The following is a 20494-nucleotide window of genomic DNA, read 5'->3' as shown; positions in this document are numbered from 1 at the left end:
ACACACACATACACACACAGTATACGTTTTAAACAAACAATTTAATACTGTACACAGCAATGATGATTGGTTGAGGTGGTGGAGTCAGAGGGTGGGATATTTCCCAGGGAATGCCTTTCTGCTACATGATGAACTAGCACTCGGCTGAGCCCTCAAGGATTAACACATTGTTGTTAATGTAGCCTCATACTCTACAAGGCAGCAGGAATGGAAAGAGGAGACACAGCATGGCTGAGAAAGACAGAGAGAGAGAGAGAGAGAGAGAGTGTGTGTGTGTGAGAGAGAGAGATGTGCATTGCCCCTTTAAGTATGCTGACCCCACTCTCAGTACATTGCCCTTTTAAGTAGATCAGCAAGTTGAGATAGCAGCTGCTACCAGCAAGCTCCCTCTGTCCTGAGCCCTGTCCTGCCCCCCCTGCTCTGTGGATGGTGTAAAGGAGCCAGGGGGCTGGGGACACCCTGACATCAGCACCCCTCTTCCTCCCCCCCCCCCTCCGCACAGCAAGCAGGAGGATCCCGGGAGCAGCTCCAAGGCAGAGGGCAGGAGCAGCACACGGCAGTGGGGGGAGGGACAGCTGAACTGCCCTGCAACTGATACCCTGCTGGATGGCTGCAGCACAGGGAACTTAAGGGAGCTGACAGGGGCCTGCTGGCCCACCCTGGTTCCAAGCCCCCACCAGCTCCAATGGGCTGCTCTTCCTGCAAGCAGTGGACAAAGCAGGCAGCTGCCAAACAAAGTTATAAGGGAGCATTGCACAACTTTAAATGAACATGTTCTCTAATTGATCAGCAATGAAACAACTTTAACCCAGATGACTTTAAGTGAGGAGTTCCTGTATTACAAAAGGAAGAGCAACCAAATGACAGAGGGGCTGGAAGGGCTGATGTATGAGCAAAAGATTAAAAGACACTCAATATGCATAGTGACTCGGAGACTGATCATCATGTAAAACGTGTTTGACAGGAGTAAATGCCACAGCCAGGAAAGAGAAGGGGAATTGTTTAGAGTGGGCGAAGGCAAAATAACTAGGAGTAACAGGTTCTAATTAAGCAGAGGAAAGTTTAGGTTGAATATGAAGTCAAGCTGCTTAACAGCAGGCCCAATCCTGCCAGCATTGAAGTCGATGAGCCTTTTGCCATTGACTTTAATGTGAGCAGGATGGAGTCTAATGGCTGTGAAAGAGGCTGCTGAGGGAGGTAATTAGAGACCTATTCCTCACATAGTCTGGACAAACCACTGGGGAATGTTTAGAGGAATGGGGTCAGAGAGGCTAGGTGATGCTCCTAAGGTCCCAGCCAGACTCAATGTCAGAGTCACCCCCAAATGCTGACTCCCAGTCCTATGTTAATTTCATTAGGCAACAGCAGCTGGAGGATTTGAGTAGGGATGGCAACCAAACATTCAGATGTCAGTGAACAATCTAGGGGCACAGAGTCAACTATTCAGTCTGAGTCGCTCTCAAAATTTTCCAGACCTGGGACAGAAATACCACAAAATGCACTTGGGGGCCAGGGAGGAAGTGTTTTAAGAACTTTTCCAAACCTTTGTAAAGGTTCAGGAAGAGTTTCGGATGAAACCTTGGTTCATGCATCCTTAGTTTTAATGGAATTCTATGCGAGGCTCAAAAGCCTCTTGGTTTGAAAAACATTCCTGCTTCATGTTACATGTCCCACAGGTCCCTTGACTTTGATGTAGCCTCCAGAGATGAGTTATCCTGTGACAATACCCCATTCTATTGATGTTACCTCTTAACTATAGTTTTATGCCACATATATCCAGCCACATTTGAATATTTAAAGGCCTCTGAAACACAGCCAGGAGTCTAATGGCCCAAGCACAGAGCTAGAGACTTAAGTTCTAGACTTGACTGCCACCAGTTTGCCCCGTGACAATGGACAAGTCATTTAATCTCTCCATTGCGTCAGTTTCCCAATCTGTAAAACAGGGATAATAGTGCTTCACCACCTTTGTAAGGTGCTTTGAAAGCCACATCTGTGCAACACTCTGTAATGACTATCATCATTATTGAACACCATTTGGTTTTAGATAGCCAGACAGAGAGCATACGGACCTTTAGCGATCAGGGCTCTTCTCTGTGCTGACCGCAGGCAAACTGTAACATATGCACATGAGCCTTCCCAAGCAGATTTCCATTCATTCCTGCAGAGCTGAGTTTCAAACCGGGAAGAACCCATACTCTCTGTGTTTATAAGTTGTTCTGAGGTTACCATTAATGCAATTATAGATACCATAGATGCAGCTCTGGAAGCAGAACTGAAAATCTGTCCATCTGTCCTGATGGTCAGAGTGCAATAGAGGAACCCTATATTTTAATTAGTGCTAACCACACAGCAAGTGTATAAACCTATTATAAAGCAATCAAACTGCTTCTACAAGCAGTCTGCATTTACAAACACATTCAGCTATTCCTGCTCCTCTTCTCTGCTAACTGCTCTCCTTTGACATATTTGAAGTCTCCCGTCATCTCAGCATTCCCCAGCCCCACAGAAGCACAACACACTTTCCATCTGAATGGCTTTTATTTTAAAAGTAAAATAAATAAGAAAGAGCAAAGAAAGTCTCCAAAGAGCAGCGTGTCTCCTCTGTAACAGGCAAAACAGCTGGTGGCTGTGCAATATGAGATGAATTCCTCTCCACTCATGAGCCACTCAAAACAAGGTCACAAGGCGATGTGAGATATATACTCCACAGCACCCAACACCCTCATAAGCAGTTATAATGGAAGAGTCCATCAGTAACTCACAACGTAGAGTTAAGGATTGTTCAGCCAAGGAGGTTATTTGATTAGCTGAACCTTGCAAGTTGTCGTACAATAGTAACAGCCTCCATTTATACATGAACTCTCATCTGAGGAATTAAAATCAGCCTACAAAAGGTGTGTCGGAATCATTACCCCATTATAGTGATAGGTAGACTGAGGCACAGAGAGGCACATTATATTCTGAACATGACAGAACAAGCAGAGAAAGCACTGACTTGACTGAACCCAAAGGACTGACCTGACTGAGCCCAAAGACTTTCCTTTAAAAAAAAAAAAAAAAAAAAAAAAAAAGAGATGGAGGAGGATCCAGGGAACTCCAGGCCAGTCAGCCTCACCTCAGTCCCTGGAAAAATCATGGAGCAGGTCCTCAAGGAATCAATTTTGAAGCACTTCGAGGAGAAGAAAGTGATCAGGAACAGTCAGCATGGACTCACCAAGGGCAAGTCATGCCTGACTAACCTAATTGCCTTCTATGATGAGATAACTGGCTCTGTGGATGAGGGGAAAGCAGGGGACATGTTATTCCTTGACTTTAGCAAAGCTTTTGATACGGTCTCCCACAGTATTCTTGCTAGCAAGTTAAAGAAGCATGGGCTGAATGAATGGACTATAAGGTGGATAGAAAGCTGGCTAGATCATCGGGTTCAACAGGTAGAGATCAATGGTTCCATGTCTAGTTAGCCGGTATCAAGCGGAGTGCCCCAAGGGTCGGTCCTGGGGCCAATTTTGTTCAATATCTTCATTAATGATCTGGAGGATGGCATGGACTGCACCCTCAGCAAGTTTGCAGATGACACTAAACTGGGAGGAGTGGTAGATACACTGGAGGATAGGATACAGAGGGACCTAGACAAATTAGAGGATTGGGCCAAAAGAAATCTGATGAGGGTCAACAAGGACAAGTGCAGAGTCCTGCACTTAGGACGGAAGAATCCCATGCACTGCTACAGACTAGGGACAGAGTGGCTAGGCAGCAGTTCTGCAGAAAAGGACCTAGGGATTATGGTGGATGAGAAGCTGGATATGAGTCAACAGTGTGCCCTTGTTGCCAAGAAGGCTAATGGCATTTTGGGCTGTATAAGTAGGGGCATTGCCAGCAGACTGAGGGACATGATTATTCCCCTCTATTCGGCATTGGTGAGGCCTCATTTGGAGTACTGTGTCCAGTTTTGGGCCTCACGCTACAAGAAAGATGTGGAAAAATTTGAAAGAGTCCAGAAGAGGGCAACAAAAATGATTAGAGGGCTGGAGCACATGACTTATGAGGAGAGGCTGAGGGGACTGTGATTGTTTAATCTGCAGAAGAGAAGAATGAGGGGGGATTTGATAGCTGCTTTCAACTACCTGAAAGGTGGTCCCAAAGCGGATGGATCTAGACTGTTCTCAGTGGTAGCAGATAACAGAACAAGGAATAATGGTCTCAAGTTGTAGTGGGGGAGGTTTAGGTTGGATATTAGCAAAAGCTTTTTCACTAGAATGGTGGTGAAGCACTGAAATGGGTTACCTAGGGAGGTGATGGAATCTCCTTCCTTAGAGGTTAAGGTCAGGCTTGATAAAGCCCTTGCTGGGATGATTTAGTTGGGGATTGGTCCTGCTTTGAGCAGGGGGTTGGACTAGATGACCTCCTGAGGCCAATTCAACCAATTCCCCTGAATCGGGCCCCACCCCTAAAAGGGCCCCGCGCCCAAGCCCCGGTACCGGGGTAGCCCAGCTTCCCCAGGGGGGCAATTTAAAGGGCCTGGGGCTCCCAGCAGGGGCTGGAGCCCCAGGCCCTTTAAATTGCCACCAGAGCCCCACTGCTGGAGCCCTGGGGTAGGGCTGCGGGGCTCTGCGGGCTATTTAAAAAGAGCGGGGCTCCCATTGCTTCTACCGCCCCAGCCCTTTAAATAGCCACTGGAGCCCCACCGCTTCCCCAGGGCTCCCGTGGCTATTTAAAGGGCCGGGGCAGTAGAAGCAGGGGAGTCCTGGGCCCTTTAAATACCCCCCGAGCCCCGGGCTGCTGCTGCTGCTATCCTGGTGGGGGAGGGAGGAGGAGGAGGAGGAGGAGGCACTTACCGTACAGGGTGGACTGTACCTGCACCCCCTGCCCGCACCAACCCCACACCCCCTGTCCTGCCCACAGCCAGCCCCTGTCTCCAGCCAGCCCCACACCCCCTGCCCCTCCTGCAGCCAGCCCCGCACCCCCTGCCTGCAGCCAGCCCATCTCCAGCCAGCCCCTGCCGCACCCCCTGCCCGCAGCCAGCCCCTGCCGCACCCCCTGCCCGCAGCCAGCCCTGCACCCCATCCTGCCCGCACCAGCTCCGCCCCCCTGCCCTGCCGCTGCCCGCAGCCAGCCCCTGCCGCATCCCTGCCAGCCCCTGCTGCACCCCCTGCCCTGTCTCCAGCCAACCCCTGCCGCACCCCCCTACGGCCCTGCCAGAAGCCAGCCAGCCCCACACACACCCCTGCCCACACCAGCCTTGTACCCCCTGCCCTGCCTGTAGCCAGCCCGCACCCCCTGCCCTGCCTCCAGCCAACCCCTGCCGCAAGCCAGTCAGTCCCACACTCCTCTGTCTCCAGCCCTACCAACCCATGCTGCACCCCCCCTGCGGCCCTGCCTGAAGCCAGCCAACCCACCCCACACACCTCTGTCTCCAGCCAGACCCGCACCCCTTGCCCTGCCTCCAGCCAACCCCTGCCGTGCCTCCAGCCAACCCCTGCCGTGCCTCCAGCCAACCCCATGTCCACTGGTGCCCTGCAGTTCCCAGGGCAGTAACCCTGCACACCTGCTTCAATGAGGGGAGCAGGGAGCAGCTGGGACCCACACATGACCTAGGGTGACCAGACAGCAAGTGTGAAAAATCGGGACAGGAGGTGGGGGGGTAATAGGATCCTATATAAGAAAAAGACCCCAAAATCGGGACTGTTCCTATAAAAATCGGGACATCTGGTCACCCTAGCACACCCCCAGGGAGTGGCGGGGACCCACACATGTGAAACGGAGCTCATTTCTAGTTCAGGCCCATCTTTTTAAAAAAGAACTTTAGGTAGGGTTAACATACATCCGTATTTTCCCGGACACGTCAGGCTTTTTGGTTCTTAAATTTAAATTTTTAAAATTTAAAAATTCCTCCTGGGAAAATACAGACATATGGTAACCCTATTGGTACAAAAAAATACATACTGTGGCACATCCCTTAAATCAGAACTTTTTATAGGGAACCAGTTGCTAAGAAATGAAAGGCTTTTTTTTACGTGGTTTTTTTTTTTTTTTTTTAGTCATCCTGCCGGGGCCCCGCACTTCCTAAAGCCGGCCCTGCTTCCAACCCTAATATTCTATGATTCTTTGACTTTACCCTGAGCCCAGTTCATGTTGTGACAGTTTTGGAAGAGCAGGCAGTATTCCTGCAGTGCAGAGAAGAGCAAGACAGCTCCTTTTATGTACCTCTGTCAAGTCTCAGTGCTCCACGAAGCACATGGTATTAGTACTTTCTTCTTCTCTCCCTGCTCACTCGCTTCCATGTTCTGTGGAATGTTCTTGCACATGGGCTAACATTTAATAATGTTATGCTGACAGGTACTGGTGAGTGCAGGAATCACAAATGTCTTTGAGACAGGATGTGAACGCAGCCTTTAATTAACCTACCTGTCAGGATGAATTAATCAGAAGATTCCCCTGCTCCACGTAACACAAAAGGGGGTTGTGAACCCACGCAGGAGTTTGGACTGAGTGGGCCGGGGGTTGCTGAGAGGTTTGTGTGTGGACATGTGTATCTATCCATATACGTTGCACACAAACTGAGACTGGACAAGAACACAGAGAGAGAGACACACACAGAGGTAAAAAGCAAGAAAGCCAAGCAGCAGCTGGTGAGCAGAGCATGACCCTGAAAAAAGCTAGAGAGAGCTGTTGCGTCTGTTGGCTAAAGAGGCTTTGGCCTGTAAGCTAAGAAACTGCTCCTTTTGCTCTTGGTTCCTCCTGCATTTGGATAAGCTTCATTTGTTCATTCCTTGTACTGAAACAAGACTGCATCAGAGAAACCACCACACTCCATCAATTTCTGCTTCCATCTGGAACGTCCCCATTGTACTAGCATCTGGGCATACACATAGTGAGAGATTATTTATTATGGGACGCACTCATCATTAGAGCACTCCTTTGCATTGAGTCATAATGTTGCAAGTATCTTTGTCTCTAGCGCCTCCTGCAGTCCATCTGCTTCTGCTTGGGTCTCCCATGGCCCGCTCTCCAGACAAGTCACAAACGTTCAGTCGCTACTGGGGTAATCAGACTCCCAAAATAGCCAGCACCACCAGTCCCAAGTTAACAAAGAAGAAGTCCTTTGCCCTTCCTGACCTCAATTCACCCTTCTCAGAATGCCAACTCCTAAGGCTTTCCCCTGTTGGGACTCCAGATACAACATACACCACTACTGTTTTCGGCCCTTCCTGGGCTTCTCTTCAGTTCCCTGCTCCTTTTGGCCCCAGCTCAGGGCTCCCTCACAGGAGCCTTTCCTGCTCCCTATGGGTCTTTTCTATTCCCTGTTCCCCTCCTGGAAGACCAGCCCTAGGGCTGGCTCCCTGACACCTGGCCCCTTGCTCAAGGCGTCACCAGCTGAGTTAGCTCTATTCCTGTGGCCACAGCCAACCCCAAACTGCTGGGCCACCTCCTCCTTCTGCATCCTCATCTCAATTTATACTGTCCTTCCTCAGTTTACCCTACACCTGGGGTCAGTCACTATCATTAACTCTCCCTAACTGATACCGGTCCAATCATTATTTATCCCTGGGGCTGCTAGGTGGTAGGCAAGGCTCAGCCCAGTTTGCCTTCAAAGGCAAACCTGCCAGTCCATGGCACCATCCCTGCTTCAAAGACAAGACAGACAAAGGGCGGAAGGAATTATTCCCATTTTTATAGCGGAGGAATTGAGGCACCCAGAGATTAAGCAAATGGCCCAAGGGAGCCTGTGGGAGAGCTAGGATTAGAACTCAGATCGTGCAAGTCCCAGTGCAGTGCCTTAACTACATGTTAAGAGGAAGCCTGATCACCACAAGCATGTGAGTTACATGCCAAGCTAGCAACATCCAGTTCTGTTCCCTAATAATTTCCCCATATGCTTTAGAGCAGAACTGGAGGCAGTACTTGCCCCAACTGTGAAAATTCCAGTGAACTCATCTGCATGTTTTAATATGCAAATTACATCCCCAGATTCCAGCTGACTAAGCCTCCTCAAAAGGCTTCAAAGAGGCTGAGAAAGGTCTCCATTCTCTTGCAGGAATGGAAGAGAAGCAAAGAGAAAAAGACAGCAAGACAGGAAAATGACAAAAATCAATAGAACCTTCTACAGGGACTCAGAATTCCTTGGGCTAGCCTTCTTACAAGGCACAGTCACAAGTGAAGAGAGAACCTATGCAATAATGCTGAACAAACATGGAAAGGAAAAAAATTAAACAAAAAATCTCCTCCAGGAGTGAATTTTTCTAGGCAAACTTGAATTTAAAGTGCTAGACAACATCATGAGTTGCCCTTACGTTTATTAGCTTATAAGTACTTTTTGCAATATCAAGGTCTCAGACCTTATGGTGGTTCCAGCTTGTAGCTGGTAAGTCACCCCGCTCTGGTTAGGAAGGGGTTAAAAGCAGCCAGGAAGGCTGGTTAGGTAAACAGCCACAGGTATGGCCACACCTATTAGGGCACAGCTGGCCGGGATAAAAGGGCAGGCTGAGGGAGTGAGAGAAAACTCTTGCTCCAGCTGAGGAGCAAAGAGGACCAGGCTGCCTGGGAGAGCAAGCAGGGTACCTGAGGCAGAGCAGGGCTGGGGAAAGACAGGCAGAGCTGAGGAGCTCTGGCCTTGTGAGTCCCCAGGTTGAGGCCTTGCTAAAGGCCAAGGGAGGTACTAGGGAGGCAGCTGGGGCTGGAAAGGCAGCAGATCCAAACCCCCTTGCTGATAAGTGGCCACTTCGGACTGCAGTTTGCCCCTGAGGGAAGGGGCTAGATGAGGATTGGCAGTGGGTCACTGAGGTGATGTGGGCTCAGGGAATTGGGGTTCCTGGGGAGGGGAGACCCAGAATGTGGGGGCACTGCTGTGGGGCAGCAACCCAAGATAAGAGGCACTGGAGTCCGGGAGGGACACGGGGCCAGAAGTACTATAAGTGGTGGAGATCAGAAGTAAGCAGGCACCAGTAGGAAGACACCGGCTAGCAGGAGGCACTCCGAGGCTGGAATTGAGCTAATTCCCGGACGACCAGCAGGAGGCACCATGGCGGTGAGTGCCTGCTGTACTACACAGCTGTATAAACAGCAATCAAATATTTCCCCTCATGTTGCTGAGTTCTGCTTTAAGGTTAAGCACATTGATATGGAGATCAAACGTGCAACAGGAGAAAGGAATTGCTTTCACACAGATAGCTTTAATGCAATGGGTTGCACCAAACATGGAATATTCTTGCCTGCCTCCACGACTCATCAGCAGCCTCTTCCAAAGTGTTTAAAATACATGATGCCATCTTAAGATTTTATATGTGTACTGAGAGACTTAAAAATGGATTGTTTATCATAAGAGATTAAGGACTGATGACTTTTGGAATGCAAGAGGAACTCAGCAACAGAGAAGCTCATTGCTAGTGGCCAAAACATTACAAATTAATTAAGGCCTGATTCTGCATCCATTGATGTGAAAGGCAGCGCTCCCATTGCTGGCAATGGTGCAGAGTCAGAACTCAACTGAATAAACACAAAATAAAAACCTGATATCAGCAAGTGAACTTTGTTCCTGGGAGGCAATGTTGCTAGTGCAAGGGTTCTCAACCTTTTTCTTTCTGAAGGCCCCCCCCCCGCAACATGCTCTAAAAACTCCATGGCCCACCTGTACCACAACTGATTTTCTGCATATAAAAGCCAGGACCAGTGTTAGTGGGTAGCAAGCAGGGCAACTGCCTAGGACCCCACACCACAGGGGGCCCTGTGAAGCTAAGTTGCTCAGGCTTCAGCTTCAGCCCTGCGTGACGGGGCTTGGGGCCCTGGGCTTCAGTCCCATGCGGTGGGGCTTTGGCATTCTGCCCTGGGCCCCAGGAAGTCTAATGCTGGCCTGCTTGGCAAACCCCCTTAAACCTGCTCACAGCCCCCAGGGCGTCCCAGACACCTGGTTGAGAACCACTGGCCTAGTGGATACAGCAGTTTTACTCCCAGCTCTTCCACTGATTTGCCGAGTGCCCTTGGTTAAGTCATTTCACTTCCCTATCCCTCAGTTTTCCCTTCTGTAAAATGGGGGTAAGTCAAATGCTTTGAGGTCTAGGGATGAAAAGTATGTTGTTATCAGAATAAAGTTCATTTGAATGAGTTATGATTAGACAAGATTTCAATGAGAACACTGAGAGGCTGAGGGGGGTTTTGGGTGGTTTTGGCAGGGCAGGAAATTAAGAATGGCTTTTAGACCAGATTGACAATATGCTGCAAGACTTTCCATTTTAGTAAAAACATTTCTATTTTTTTAATGAAAAAAATCAGTAACAATTTTTTTGGTAAAGATTCTGATTTTATTTTCAAAACCTGAACATTTTTACTGAAGATTTTGGTAAGGTGTGTTTAGACTTTTGATTATGGAAAAAGGAATGAGATTTTCCCCAAAATCTCCCCACAAAGTTAAAAATTCTCACCAGAAAATGGGCATTTTTCACCAATTTCTGGTTATGACAACCTACAGCACAGATTAATGTTCAGTAGTATATTTTGTAAATTAGTGCATCTTCCATAATTCAGTCTTAGTAAATCTTTGCTGAAAGATTGGGACATAGTTCTCATAAAAAATGGCTGTCAGGTGTGTGCTACGGCAAAGTTCTACTGAATTTACGATATAGATATAAAAAGAAAGCTGTATTTTTTTGAAACTTTACCTCCAAAATATTTACTTGTGACCTGAGAGTAAGAATGAGAAAGTTAGAAGGGGTCAAGAAGAGAATGGGAATGGAATTGGTAACAAAAGCTTTGATATTGCTTTTCATAAGAGCCAGGGGTGGAGTGACAGACATTCTTGGCCCAAAGTTTTCATTGAAATAAACAGATAATCTCAGAGCAACCCTGTGAGCTGCTGGAAATAAAGCAAACCTTTCTTCACAAAGATGTTGGCACAACAAGTTTCTGTTTACTTGGATTGTCAATTGTTTGGGGGCAGGGGGCACCGTTTTGTTCTGTGTTTGTACAGCCGCTGACACAAACCAAGGCACTGCTACAGTACAAACAGGTAAATACTCCCCTCCCTCCCAGGTGATTGGCTGTAGTTCTCATTCACACAGAGGCCTCTTAATGAGCATCAGGTCTCGGAGCGTAAATCATTTGGATGATGTGCTGCAGGTAGTGGCCCAATGGCACTTTACAGTTCAAGGGGTGGGTGGGTTACACAACACATTCATCAAGCAATGCATTCCAGGAAGAGAGGGGGGAACAGAACAGATGACAGCAGGGTGTGAAAAGCAGAGCAGCGGAGCGAATACAATACAAGTTTTAAACAAACAAAGGCCTGATTTTAGGCATCTTACTTTTGGGTTGTCCAACTTGATTATCATAGAGGGCTGAACACCCAGCCTGTGACCATCAGCCCCCTTTAAAAGGAGTCACAAGTTATGCCCCTTAAAATTAAGGCACCTAAAATCATTAATGACTGTCGAAAGTTTGGGCCCAAGACAAACCCCCTCTCCCATTAGACAGAGAATGTTACTTTCCTACTCAAGGGGCAATGCAATGGCCACCGTGAATAGGAGGGAAAGCAGGCTGGGCAATCCCACCTAGATGAAGCATCTTGCAGACGCCTGCACGCCACACACTGACATTTGAGATCCTCATATCCTGAGCTCTATCATCAGACCTGCCTTCCTCATAGAAGCACATGTAATGGAAAGCAGTCAGTCATGTAGTAATAAGATCTAGCTTTTATCTAGCACCGTACAGTAGTCGATCTCAAAGCACTTTACAAAGGAGGTCAATATCATTACCCCATTTTACAGATGGGGAAACTGAGGCAGAGAGAGAGGAAATTACTTGCCCAAGGTCACCTAGCAGGTCAGTAGCAAGAACCAGGAATAAAACTCAGGTCTCCTAAATCCCAGTCCAGCACTTTATCCACTAGGCCACACTACCTCCCTAAGTCACAACCTGAGGGCTTGTCTTCATGTACAGTGCTACAGATGCACAGCTGCAACACTTTAGTGAAGATGCTACTACACCAACAAGAGAGCTTTTTCCGTAGACGTAGTTAATTCATCTCCCTGAGAGGCAGTAGCTATGTGGGTGTGAGAAGCTCTCCCATTGACATAGCGCTGTCTACATGGGGTGTTAGGTCAGTACAACTACCTCACCCCGAGGTGTGGATTTTTTACACCTCTGAGTGATATAATTATACTGACACAGCTCTGTAGTGTAGACCTGGCCTTAGGTGTCATCGACTTATTTGGTTGCTAGCGGAGGACTAGAGAAGCATTCTGAAGTTCAGATACTTCCCCAAACCTCCCTCGTCTGCAAGAGTCAGCTCACTAGGGCTTGGTCTTGACCGAAAGAAGTGGTGTGTTTTTAAATCAAGGGAGCTATCTCAACATAAAATCCTAGTGCAAACAAACCACTGTCGTGTTTACCTCAATGTAGCTAGCTAAAGTAAACCATAGGCTTCCTGCATCAGGGTAAAAATCTGCCTGGGCCTTAGCTCTGTTGATGTCTCCACTGGGTTGTTACATCACTGTGTGAGACACCCTCTCTTTTGCAGTGAAGACAGCCTACAAGAGCAGGTTGTTTTAAGAGATTTGGGAGGCACTGCTTATTTCACAAGCGTAGAAATGCCCATGGGACAATATTTCAGCACCCTCACTTCTTCCGAACCCAGAAATACAGAGGAGCATAAAATCAGTCAGTAAACAACACTAATTCTAGAACCTGCAAAGTAAAACAGTAATTCAAAAAAAGCTGTGTTTTGTTTAATCCAACCTTTTTTGACAATTCTCGGTGATCAACCTCCAATCGACACTTCAGTGATATTTACCCTGATATGAATCAAGATTTAGATCCTCAGTCAAAATATTATCAGACTCTGCAAACTTTAGAGGTTTTTTGTTCTCTACATGGTGCTAACCCCTATTCTTATTGGGGACCCTGGAGCAAAGGGGTTAATTGTATTTCCATTGGGAAAGAATAAAAACATTCCATTCCCCATCATCCTTACATAGGAATGATCAAATTCAAGAATGATTATTGTTGATCGTGTGCTTGGGTGCTGTCCTAAATCAGGGCAATAGAGACAAAACTTGACAGTGCATGGAAATGAAAAAACACTTTGTGCCTAATCCTGCTCATATGGACTGCAGTAGCAGCAGGATCATGGGGGAGAGAGAGAGAGAAAAAACATGCTTTCATAGAATCATAGAATATCAGGTTTGGAAGGTACCTCAGGAAGTCATCTAGTCCAACCCCCTGCTCAAAGCAGGCTCAATCCCCAAATAATCATCCCAGCCAGCGCTTTGTCAAGCCTGATCTTAAAATCCTCTAAGGAAGGAGATTCCACCACCTTCCTAGGTAACCCATTCCAGTGCTTCACCACCATCCTAGTGAAAAAGTTTTTCCTAATATCCAACCTAGACCTCCCCCACTGCAACTTGAGACCATTACTCCTTGTTCTGTCATCTGCACCACTGAGAACAGTCTAGATCCATCCTCTTTGGAACCCCCTTTCAGGTAGTTGAAAGCAGCTATCAAATCCCCCCTCATTCTTCTCTTCTGCAGACTAAATAAACCCAGTTCCCTCAGCCTCTCCTCATAAGTCATGGGCTCCAGCCCCCTAATCATTTTTGTTGCCCTCCACTGGACTCTTTCCATTTTTTCCACATCCTTCTTGTAGTGTGGGGCCCAAAACTGGACACAGTACTCCACATGAGGCCTCACCAATGCTGAATAGAGGGGAAATGATCACGTCCCTCGATCTGCTGGCAATGCTCCTACTTATACAGCCCAAAATGCCATTAGCCTTCTTGGCAACAAGGGCACACTATTGACTCATATCCAGCTTCTCATCCCTAGGTCCTTTTCTGCAGAACTGCTGACGAGCCACTCGGTCCCTAGTCTGTAGCAGTGCATGAGATTCTTCTGTCCTAAGTGCAGGACTCTGCACTTGTCCTTGTTGAACCTCATCAGATTTCTTTTGGACCAATCCTCTAATTTGTCTAGGTCCCTCTGTATCCTATCCCTACCCTCCAGTATATCTACCACTCCTCCCAGTTTAGTGTCATCTGCAAACTTGCTGAGGGTGCAATCCACGCCATCCTCCAGATCATTAATGAAGATATTAAACAAAACTAGCCCCAGGACCGACCCTTGGGGCACTCCGCTTGATACCAGCTGCCAACTAGACATGGAGCCATTGATCACTACCCGTTAAGCCCGATGATCTGGCCAGCTTTCTATCCACCTTATAGTCCATTCATCCAGCCCATACTTCCTTAACTTGCTGGCAAGAATACTGTGGGAGACCGTATCAAAAGCTTTGCTAAAGTCAAGAAATAACATCCACTTCTTTCCCCTCATCCACAGAGCCAGTTATCTCATCATAGAAGGCAATTAGGTTAGTCAGGCATGACTTGCCCTTGGTGAATCCATGCTGACTGTTCCTGATTATTTTCCTCTCCTCTAAGTGCTTCAGAATTGATTCCTTGAGGACCTGCTCCATGATTTTTCCAGGGACTGAGGTGAGGCTGACTGGCCTGTAGTTCCCCAGATCCTCCTCCTTCCCTTTTTTAAAGATGGGCACTACATTCGCCTTTTTCCAGTCATCCGGGACCTCCCCCGCTCACCATGAGTTTTCAAAGATAATGGCCAATGGCTCTGCAATCAGATCAGCCAACTCCTTTAGCACCCTCGGATGCAGCGCATCCAGGCCCATGGACTTGTGCTCATCCAGCTTTTCTAAATAGTCCTGAACCACTTCTTTATCCAGAGGGCTGGTCACCTCCTCCCCATACTGTGCTGCCCAGTGCAGTACTCTGGGAGCTGACCTTGTTTGTGAAGACAGAGGCAAAAAAAAAGCATTGAGTACATTAGCTTTTTCCACATCCTCTGTCACTAGGTGCTTTGCTAAGGCATGGTGGAGCTGATGCAGGGGCTGTTGTCTCTGCAGTTTGCATGGTAACAAGGATTTGCCACAAGCTATCAGCTCTTGCTAGCAACACACTATATAAATGGATCTAAATATGCCGTTCATCCACAAGGGATAATATTTTTCCCAAGACAACAGATACATCATAATGCTGCAGTAGTTACTGAAAACACCAACTTGAAACAAGTGTTAGATTGCTAAGTGGCAAAGGACTCCTTTGAGAGCACCCTGCACATAAACAATGTCACCAACATGGACATACAAGATTGGGGTACCCACAGTGCAGTTGTGGGACAGTCTCCCCCATGGCAGACACTTGGGATTACAACAGAGCCCTCCAGAGCTAGGAACATGAGCTGCTACAGCTTAGGCTAAAGAGCCCAGACTCCTTAGCTGGGGGGTTTAAACTCACTCATACCCTCTGTGGATTGGACACAGACTGGGACCTGTAACACACATACCAATGGGTTACATAGTCAGTGCATTGTAATGAAGAACTCTGTCCCATATGGCAAAGCAACTGTCTTAACTGGCCTGAGTGGCATGTCCCAACCTGCAGTTGTCAACAGGAGACCAATTTAAAGTGCCCATACCAGGAAGTAGGAAAAGGTGGAGAGAGGAAGTAGTGAGGTCCCTTAACGATACCATGGGCCAGCTCTGGTGTCATGCAGTGCTGCATCACACAGCCTCTCCTTCACAAAAATCAGATGTCGCGAGCAGCAACAAAAAGCAACACCAGTACAGTGATGCACAGATAACACTAACATAGCGCTTTGCATGCTGAAGGAATATCAGCACATGTGCCAGGTAGCTGGAGGTTATTTGTTCCATCTTAAAGATGGGAAAACTGAGGCATAGAGTGGTCAGGTTTTACAACCAGAGTCAAGTGTTGCTATTGCAGATTTTTTATTTGGTTATTTTTCTAAAAAGTCACTAGTGGGAAGTAGCTGAGAGGAGAAAGTTGGGAGGGTGGGGAGATGGAAAAAGATGTGCATGCATGGAGGGGAGTTCCTACTTTCCTTGATCAGAAAAATAAAATTTCATTCCAGGAAAATGGGAATTTGAGACAAAAATGATTCCTCTGCCTAACTGAGGACAGGGCACCCTCCGGCCGCAGGGCATAACTGGGGAAAAAACCCAAGGGTTGATCACTCACTCATCTGGTGGCGTCTCGGGTTCCATGGATTCATACATGTACCAGTCAGAACTGGCAAAGTCATCGTAAGCAAGGGAGCCGTGGACTGCCAAGGAGCTGTCGTTTGCCATTCCCTTCTCTCTCTACCTCCGCTGGGAAAAAGAAAGAAGAATTAAAAAAAAAAAAAAAAAACCTCTTCCCTTCTGTTCTTGGTAGAGCAAAAATACCCACAAGGATTGCTACGGATGTCTTCCCTGGAGTTCTCTAGGGTCCATTCAAAATGCTAAGATTGCACAGGCTACTTTGTGCTCTTGGTACTGGAGGTTCACATTGACAGATTGGGAGGTGGGGGGTAAGAATCCCTCTCTCTCCCAGTTAGGACTCTTTGCAATGTGAATTTGCATCATTTCAACAGCTGATACAAACAAAAGTAAAAAAATCCAAATCTCTACCATGAAAAATCCAATCTTGATTGGAGCTAAAAAGATTAAAGAGCTCAAGGCATGTTTAACTGGGTCCCTTCCACTCTCTCCCACACCCCTCCTACCCAGGCTCAGTGCCCAGAGAATCAGAGCCTTTGTTTCAGTTACATAACAGCATTTACATGAAAGCCTGGGAGTTGTGCAAGGGTCAAGATTTGGCTCCCTAGCAAGACACAGGCTAACCTAGAAAAGAATCAAGAAGGTCAGTGCGGTAACTGTCTGAACACAGGATTGAGCCAGGCTCTACTCCCTTCTTGGGGCATTTTAAGCCTCTGTTCCACATAGTACATGGCTATACCAGTCAGAAACAGCCCCCTGTGCTTTTCACTCACACTGATGCTGTAACTCCTCTGCCTCTAGCCTTCACTTCATCTGGGACATTTCAGACCCTGGAGATGAGTCAACTCTCTGTTCTACTGCTGAAGAGAAAGACATCAAATCAAAGGGATGGAGAACAACCTTCCTTATTGGCAAAACAAGGTCCAGAAATAGGTTTACAATTGCAGAGCAGAACGAATGCCAGACTAGCACTGGAGCTCCTCGAATGGACTTTCTGTAAAAACTTCTGTAAGGCCAACAGTTGCTCAGTGCAGCATCACAGCGGTTTGTGGAGAGGCGGAAGAGATCATTTAGAGCCAGACTGCGATACCCTTCCCCACTTGACTCCAAAGAGTCATCCCACTCACTTGAGTCAGGCACTGCTCAGTACGAGTAAGGGGACCAGCAGTTGACCCTTATCGAGCAGCTTGACAGAGGTCAGAAGCAGAGAAGAGGAAAATAGAAACAGGCCAAGATTTCGAACTGGGATCCTAAAGTTAGGCTCCCACATCCATACATTGGCATCTAAATAAAAGCGGCTTGATGTTCCAGAGGTATTGCATATCCACAGTGCCTGTTGAAATCAACGGTAACCGGAGATGATCTGGACTTTTATTTAGGTCCCTACCTATGGATTCAGATGCCTAACTTTAAGCTCCTAGGTTTGAACATTCTTTTTCCATGGTCCCTTTCCCTGATACTTGGAATAACCCCCCTGCTCAGAGAAAAAATATTTTGTATCCCTCAAAGTTGCTTGTTGCTGCCACAGATTGGCCTGGACATTTACCATTTCTCTTCAATAATAAGAAGAAATAGCAATTTATTACAGTATTGAATTTTTGATGACTTTTTAAAAACACTTTCAGCATTTTTTTTTTTTTGACTAAGGCACCATATGGCTCCCACTACCGCATTATCTGAGCACAATCTAATGTATTTACCGTTGCAACACCCCTGGGAGGTAGACCAGTGCTCTCATCCCTGTTTTACAGATGGGGAGCTGAGGCACAGAGAGACTGAGACCCTGATCTGCAAAGGAATTTAGCCTAATTTTCATTGAAATTAACAAACCTCAATTCATTAGTTTCAGTGGAAGTTGGGAGGGTCTGGGTGACTTGCCCAGGAGCACAGAGGGAGTCTGTGGCAGAGCTGGGAATTGAAAGTGTTTAGTTAAAATAAGACATGACACTGGTCCATGTATCTGACTTCCCTGGTTGCACCTAGGACCAAATTAACATTCCAAGAGAGGCTCTCTTATTGTATCTCCAGCCCAATCAAAACAAAAAACAGGAAGTACTGGAAATACCCCAAGGCAACTAGATAGGAGAATTAAAACCATATTTGCAGACTCCTGGTTCAATTAGAGGCTTCTGGGGCGGGGGGGGAGGGGGAGGGGGAGGGGGACGACACAAAACACACACACAAAAACCCACAAACTAAGAGTTCAGTTAGTGACATTTCAGGTTCCTCCAGACTCCCCCATAACCTGCAAAGCATGGAAGTAAGGAAAAAAAATCTCCAGCATTCCTTGCCACCTTCATGTTGCCTATAATGCTGCTAATAACACACTGCATAAGAAGTTATGTTATATATCCCAGCTTCTATCCACTTCATGCTCCAATGTAAACTTTAGCAGCAACCTCATATACTCTTGATCAACAGATGTGCACATCTGACCACCCCACATTCATACTGTTGGGAAGTTATTCTCCTTTAGTGGCACCAAGGTTGCTATTAAGGTTTTGCATTAGAGCATGTTACTCCCTGGAGAGACCAAGCCAGGAATCTTCTCTGGGGAAGCTTCTGAGATTGTTCCATGTCACCATTGCTCTTTCTGTGGAAGGCACAAGAAGAGTTGTAGATAAATGTCGCAGCACAACAACAGTGCACACCAACACCTAGGCTTACATAGCAAGTGTTTGTCAATGCTCAGCACTCACTGTATTTTCTAGAGACAACAAATCCTGGCATGGGGTTGGACTCAATGACCCTGGCAGTCCCTTCTGACCCTGAGATTCTATTTGATATCTTCAAAGCACTTTCCAAACAGCATCCTTGTCACACCTCTCCAAGGGACGCAAGTCCCCATTTGCCCTCTAATACAGATAAGGGAACGATCACCAGCTGCTTCCTTCTGGTGCCACTCTGGAGCCTAGGTAGCTGGTGCAGAATGATGCTTTGCCTTCCACAGTGGCAGGCCCAAAGACACCCCTCCAGATCCAGCCACTCCAGACTTGGGGCACGTTTGGATTCAAGTCCCAACGTTGCAGCTGCCCCTTTATTTCCATAATGTGCTGAATCGAACATTCAGTCTGGAACACCCCAGAACTTTTACACAGTCCAGATTAGCTGGGCTCCATCTCAACCCATTAGCTCCCAGAGCCCCTAGCAAGGGTGGGGCCCTCTTGCACTAGCTGCTGTACATGCATGTAGTGAGGCCAACCCTGTGCTGAAGAGCTCTCAGCCTAAATAGATGAGGCAGACAAAGGGTGAGGGAGACAGAACCCAGCAGAACTCAGTTCCAGCAGGAGCTGAGGCACAGAGGCATTAAGTGGCTTGCCAAGATCACACCAGGAGTCTGGCAGAACCAGGAATCAAGCCCAAGCCTCCTGAGTCCCACTCCAGTGCCTTAGCCACAAGATTCATCCTTCCCTCTCATAAGGAATCCACTGTACTACCTCCTGCATCATCATTAGTTCTCCCTTTACAAACCCCCACAAGGAGCCAGGACTAGTGAGACCATCATGTTTGGTTCGGCCTGCTCCGAAGCCAGGCCCCTGCATCTGTGATTCACCTGCCAAGAATGTAGCACTCAGTAAAAGAAGGAGCCTATAAAACCCATGCAGCTCCTTGCAGCACCATAAAAGAATCGGTTCACCCTGGAAGGCATCCTGAGGGGAAGCAAACCAGGTGCACACCCCAGGGTTTACAAAATGGATGGACCAGGGCAGCTTTTAGTAAAGTACCTGCGTTTGGAAACTAGGCTTCAACATGTGTTGCAACTGCTGCTCCTAAAACATATGGCCAGATGTTCAACTGGCATAAGTCAGCATCCACGGAGCATTGCCAGGCTGCACCAGCCAAGGATCTGGCCCATGGTATTTAAATTAAACATAGCTCCAAGCCTGGCATTTGAGAACAGACTCCATCTCCTTGCTCTCAGACACATGACACAAAGAGCTAGAGAAAGTGCCTGCAGCAGAGGATGTGTGGCTACAGAAACTCGGGGGGGTGGGGGGGGGGGGGGGGGAGAGAGAGACAGAGGAATGAACCTTGCTGAGCTGCTCCATTTGTAGGAAACCAACAACAATCTCTAGTTCTTAAATACTGTAGCTCTTTTCATCAGCATTTTACAAAGGGAAGTCGGTATCATTATCCCCATTCTACAGATGGGGAAACCAAGGCACAGAGCAGGGACGGGAATTACCAAGGCCACCCAGCAGGCCAGTGGCAGAGCTGGGAATACAACTCTAGCTGCCTGATGTCATAGCCTAATGCAACTCTGTAAGAAAAATCAAGTTACAATTCTTGCAAATTGGGAACTCCTTCTTACCTAGGGTGACCATAGGTCTCATTTTGGCTGGGACAGTCCCTTTTTTTAAGCCCTGTCCCAACAATCCCAACTTATTTTTATATATATATATATATATATATATATATATATATATA

General features: G+C 47.3%; 1 protein-coding gene across 1 annotated transcript in view; it reads right to left on the bottom strand.

Moving 5' to 3' along the window:
• STRA6 (stimulated by retinoic acid 6) overlaps nucleotides 1–16156 on the bottom strand; it is a 42307-nt gene extending 26151 nt beyond the window's left edge. Inside the window, exon 1 of the mRNA XM_024215145.1 lies at nucleotides 16047–16156. Within this exon, the coding sequence (XP_024070913.1) occupies nucleotides 16047–16156 (110 nt within the window). The remainder of the gene's footprint in view (nucleotides 1–16046) is intronic.
• Between the last annotated feature and the right edge of the window lie 4338 nt (nucleotides 16157–20494).

This window comes from Terrapene carolina, unplaced genomic scaffold (genome assembly GCF_002925995.2).
Source record: "Terrapene carolina triunguis isolate 2854851 unplaced genomic scaffold, T_m_triunguis-2.0 Scaffold67, whole genome shotgun sequence".
NCBI lineage: Eukaryota > Metazoa > Chordata > Testudines > Emydidae > Terrapene > Terrapene triunguis.
Note: the sequence above shows the minus strand (reverse complement) of the source record. Positions and strands in the feature narration are given on the sequence as shown.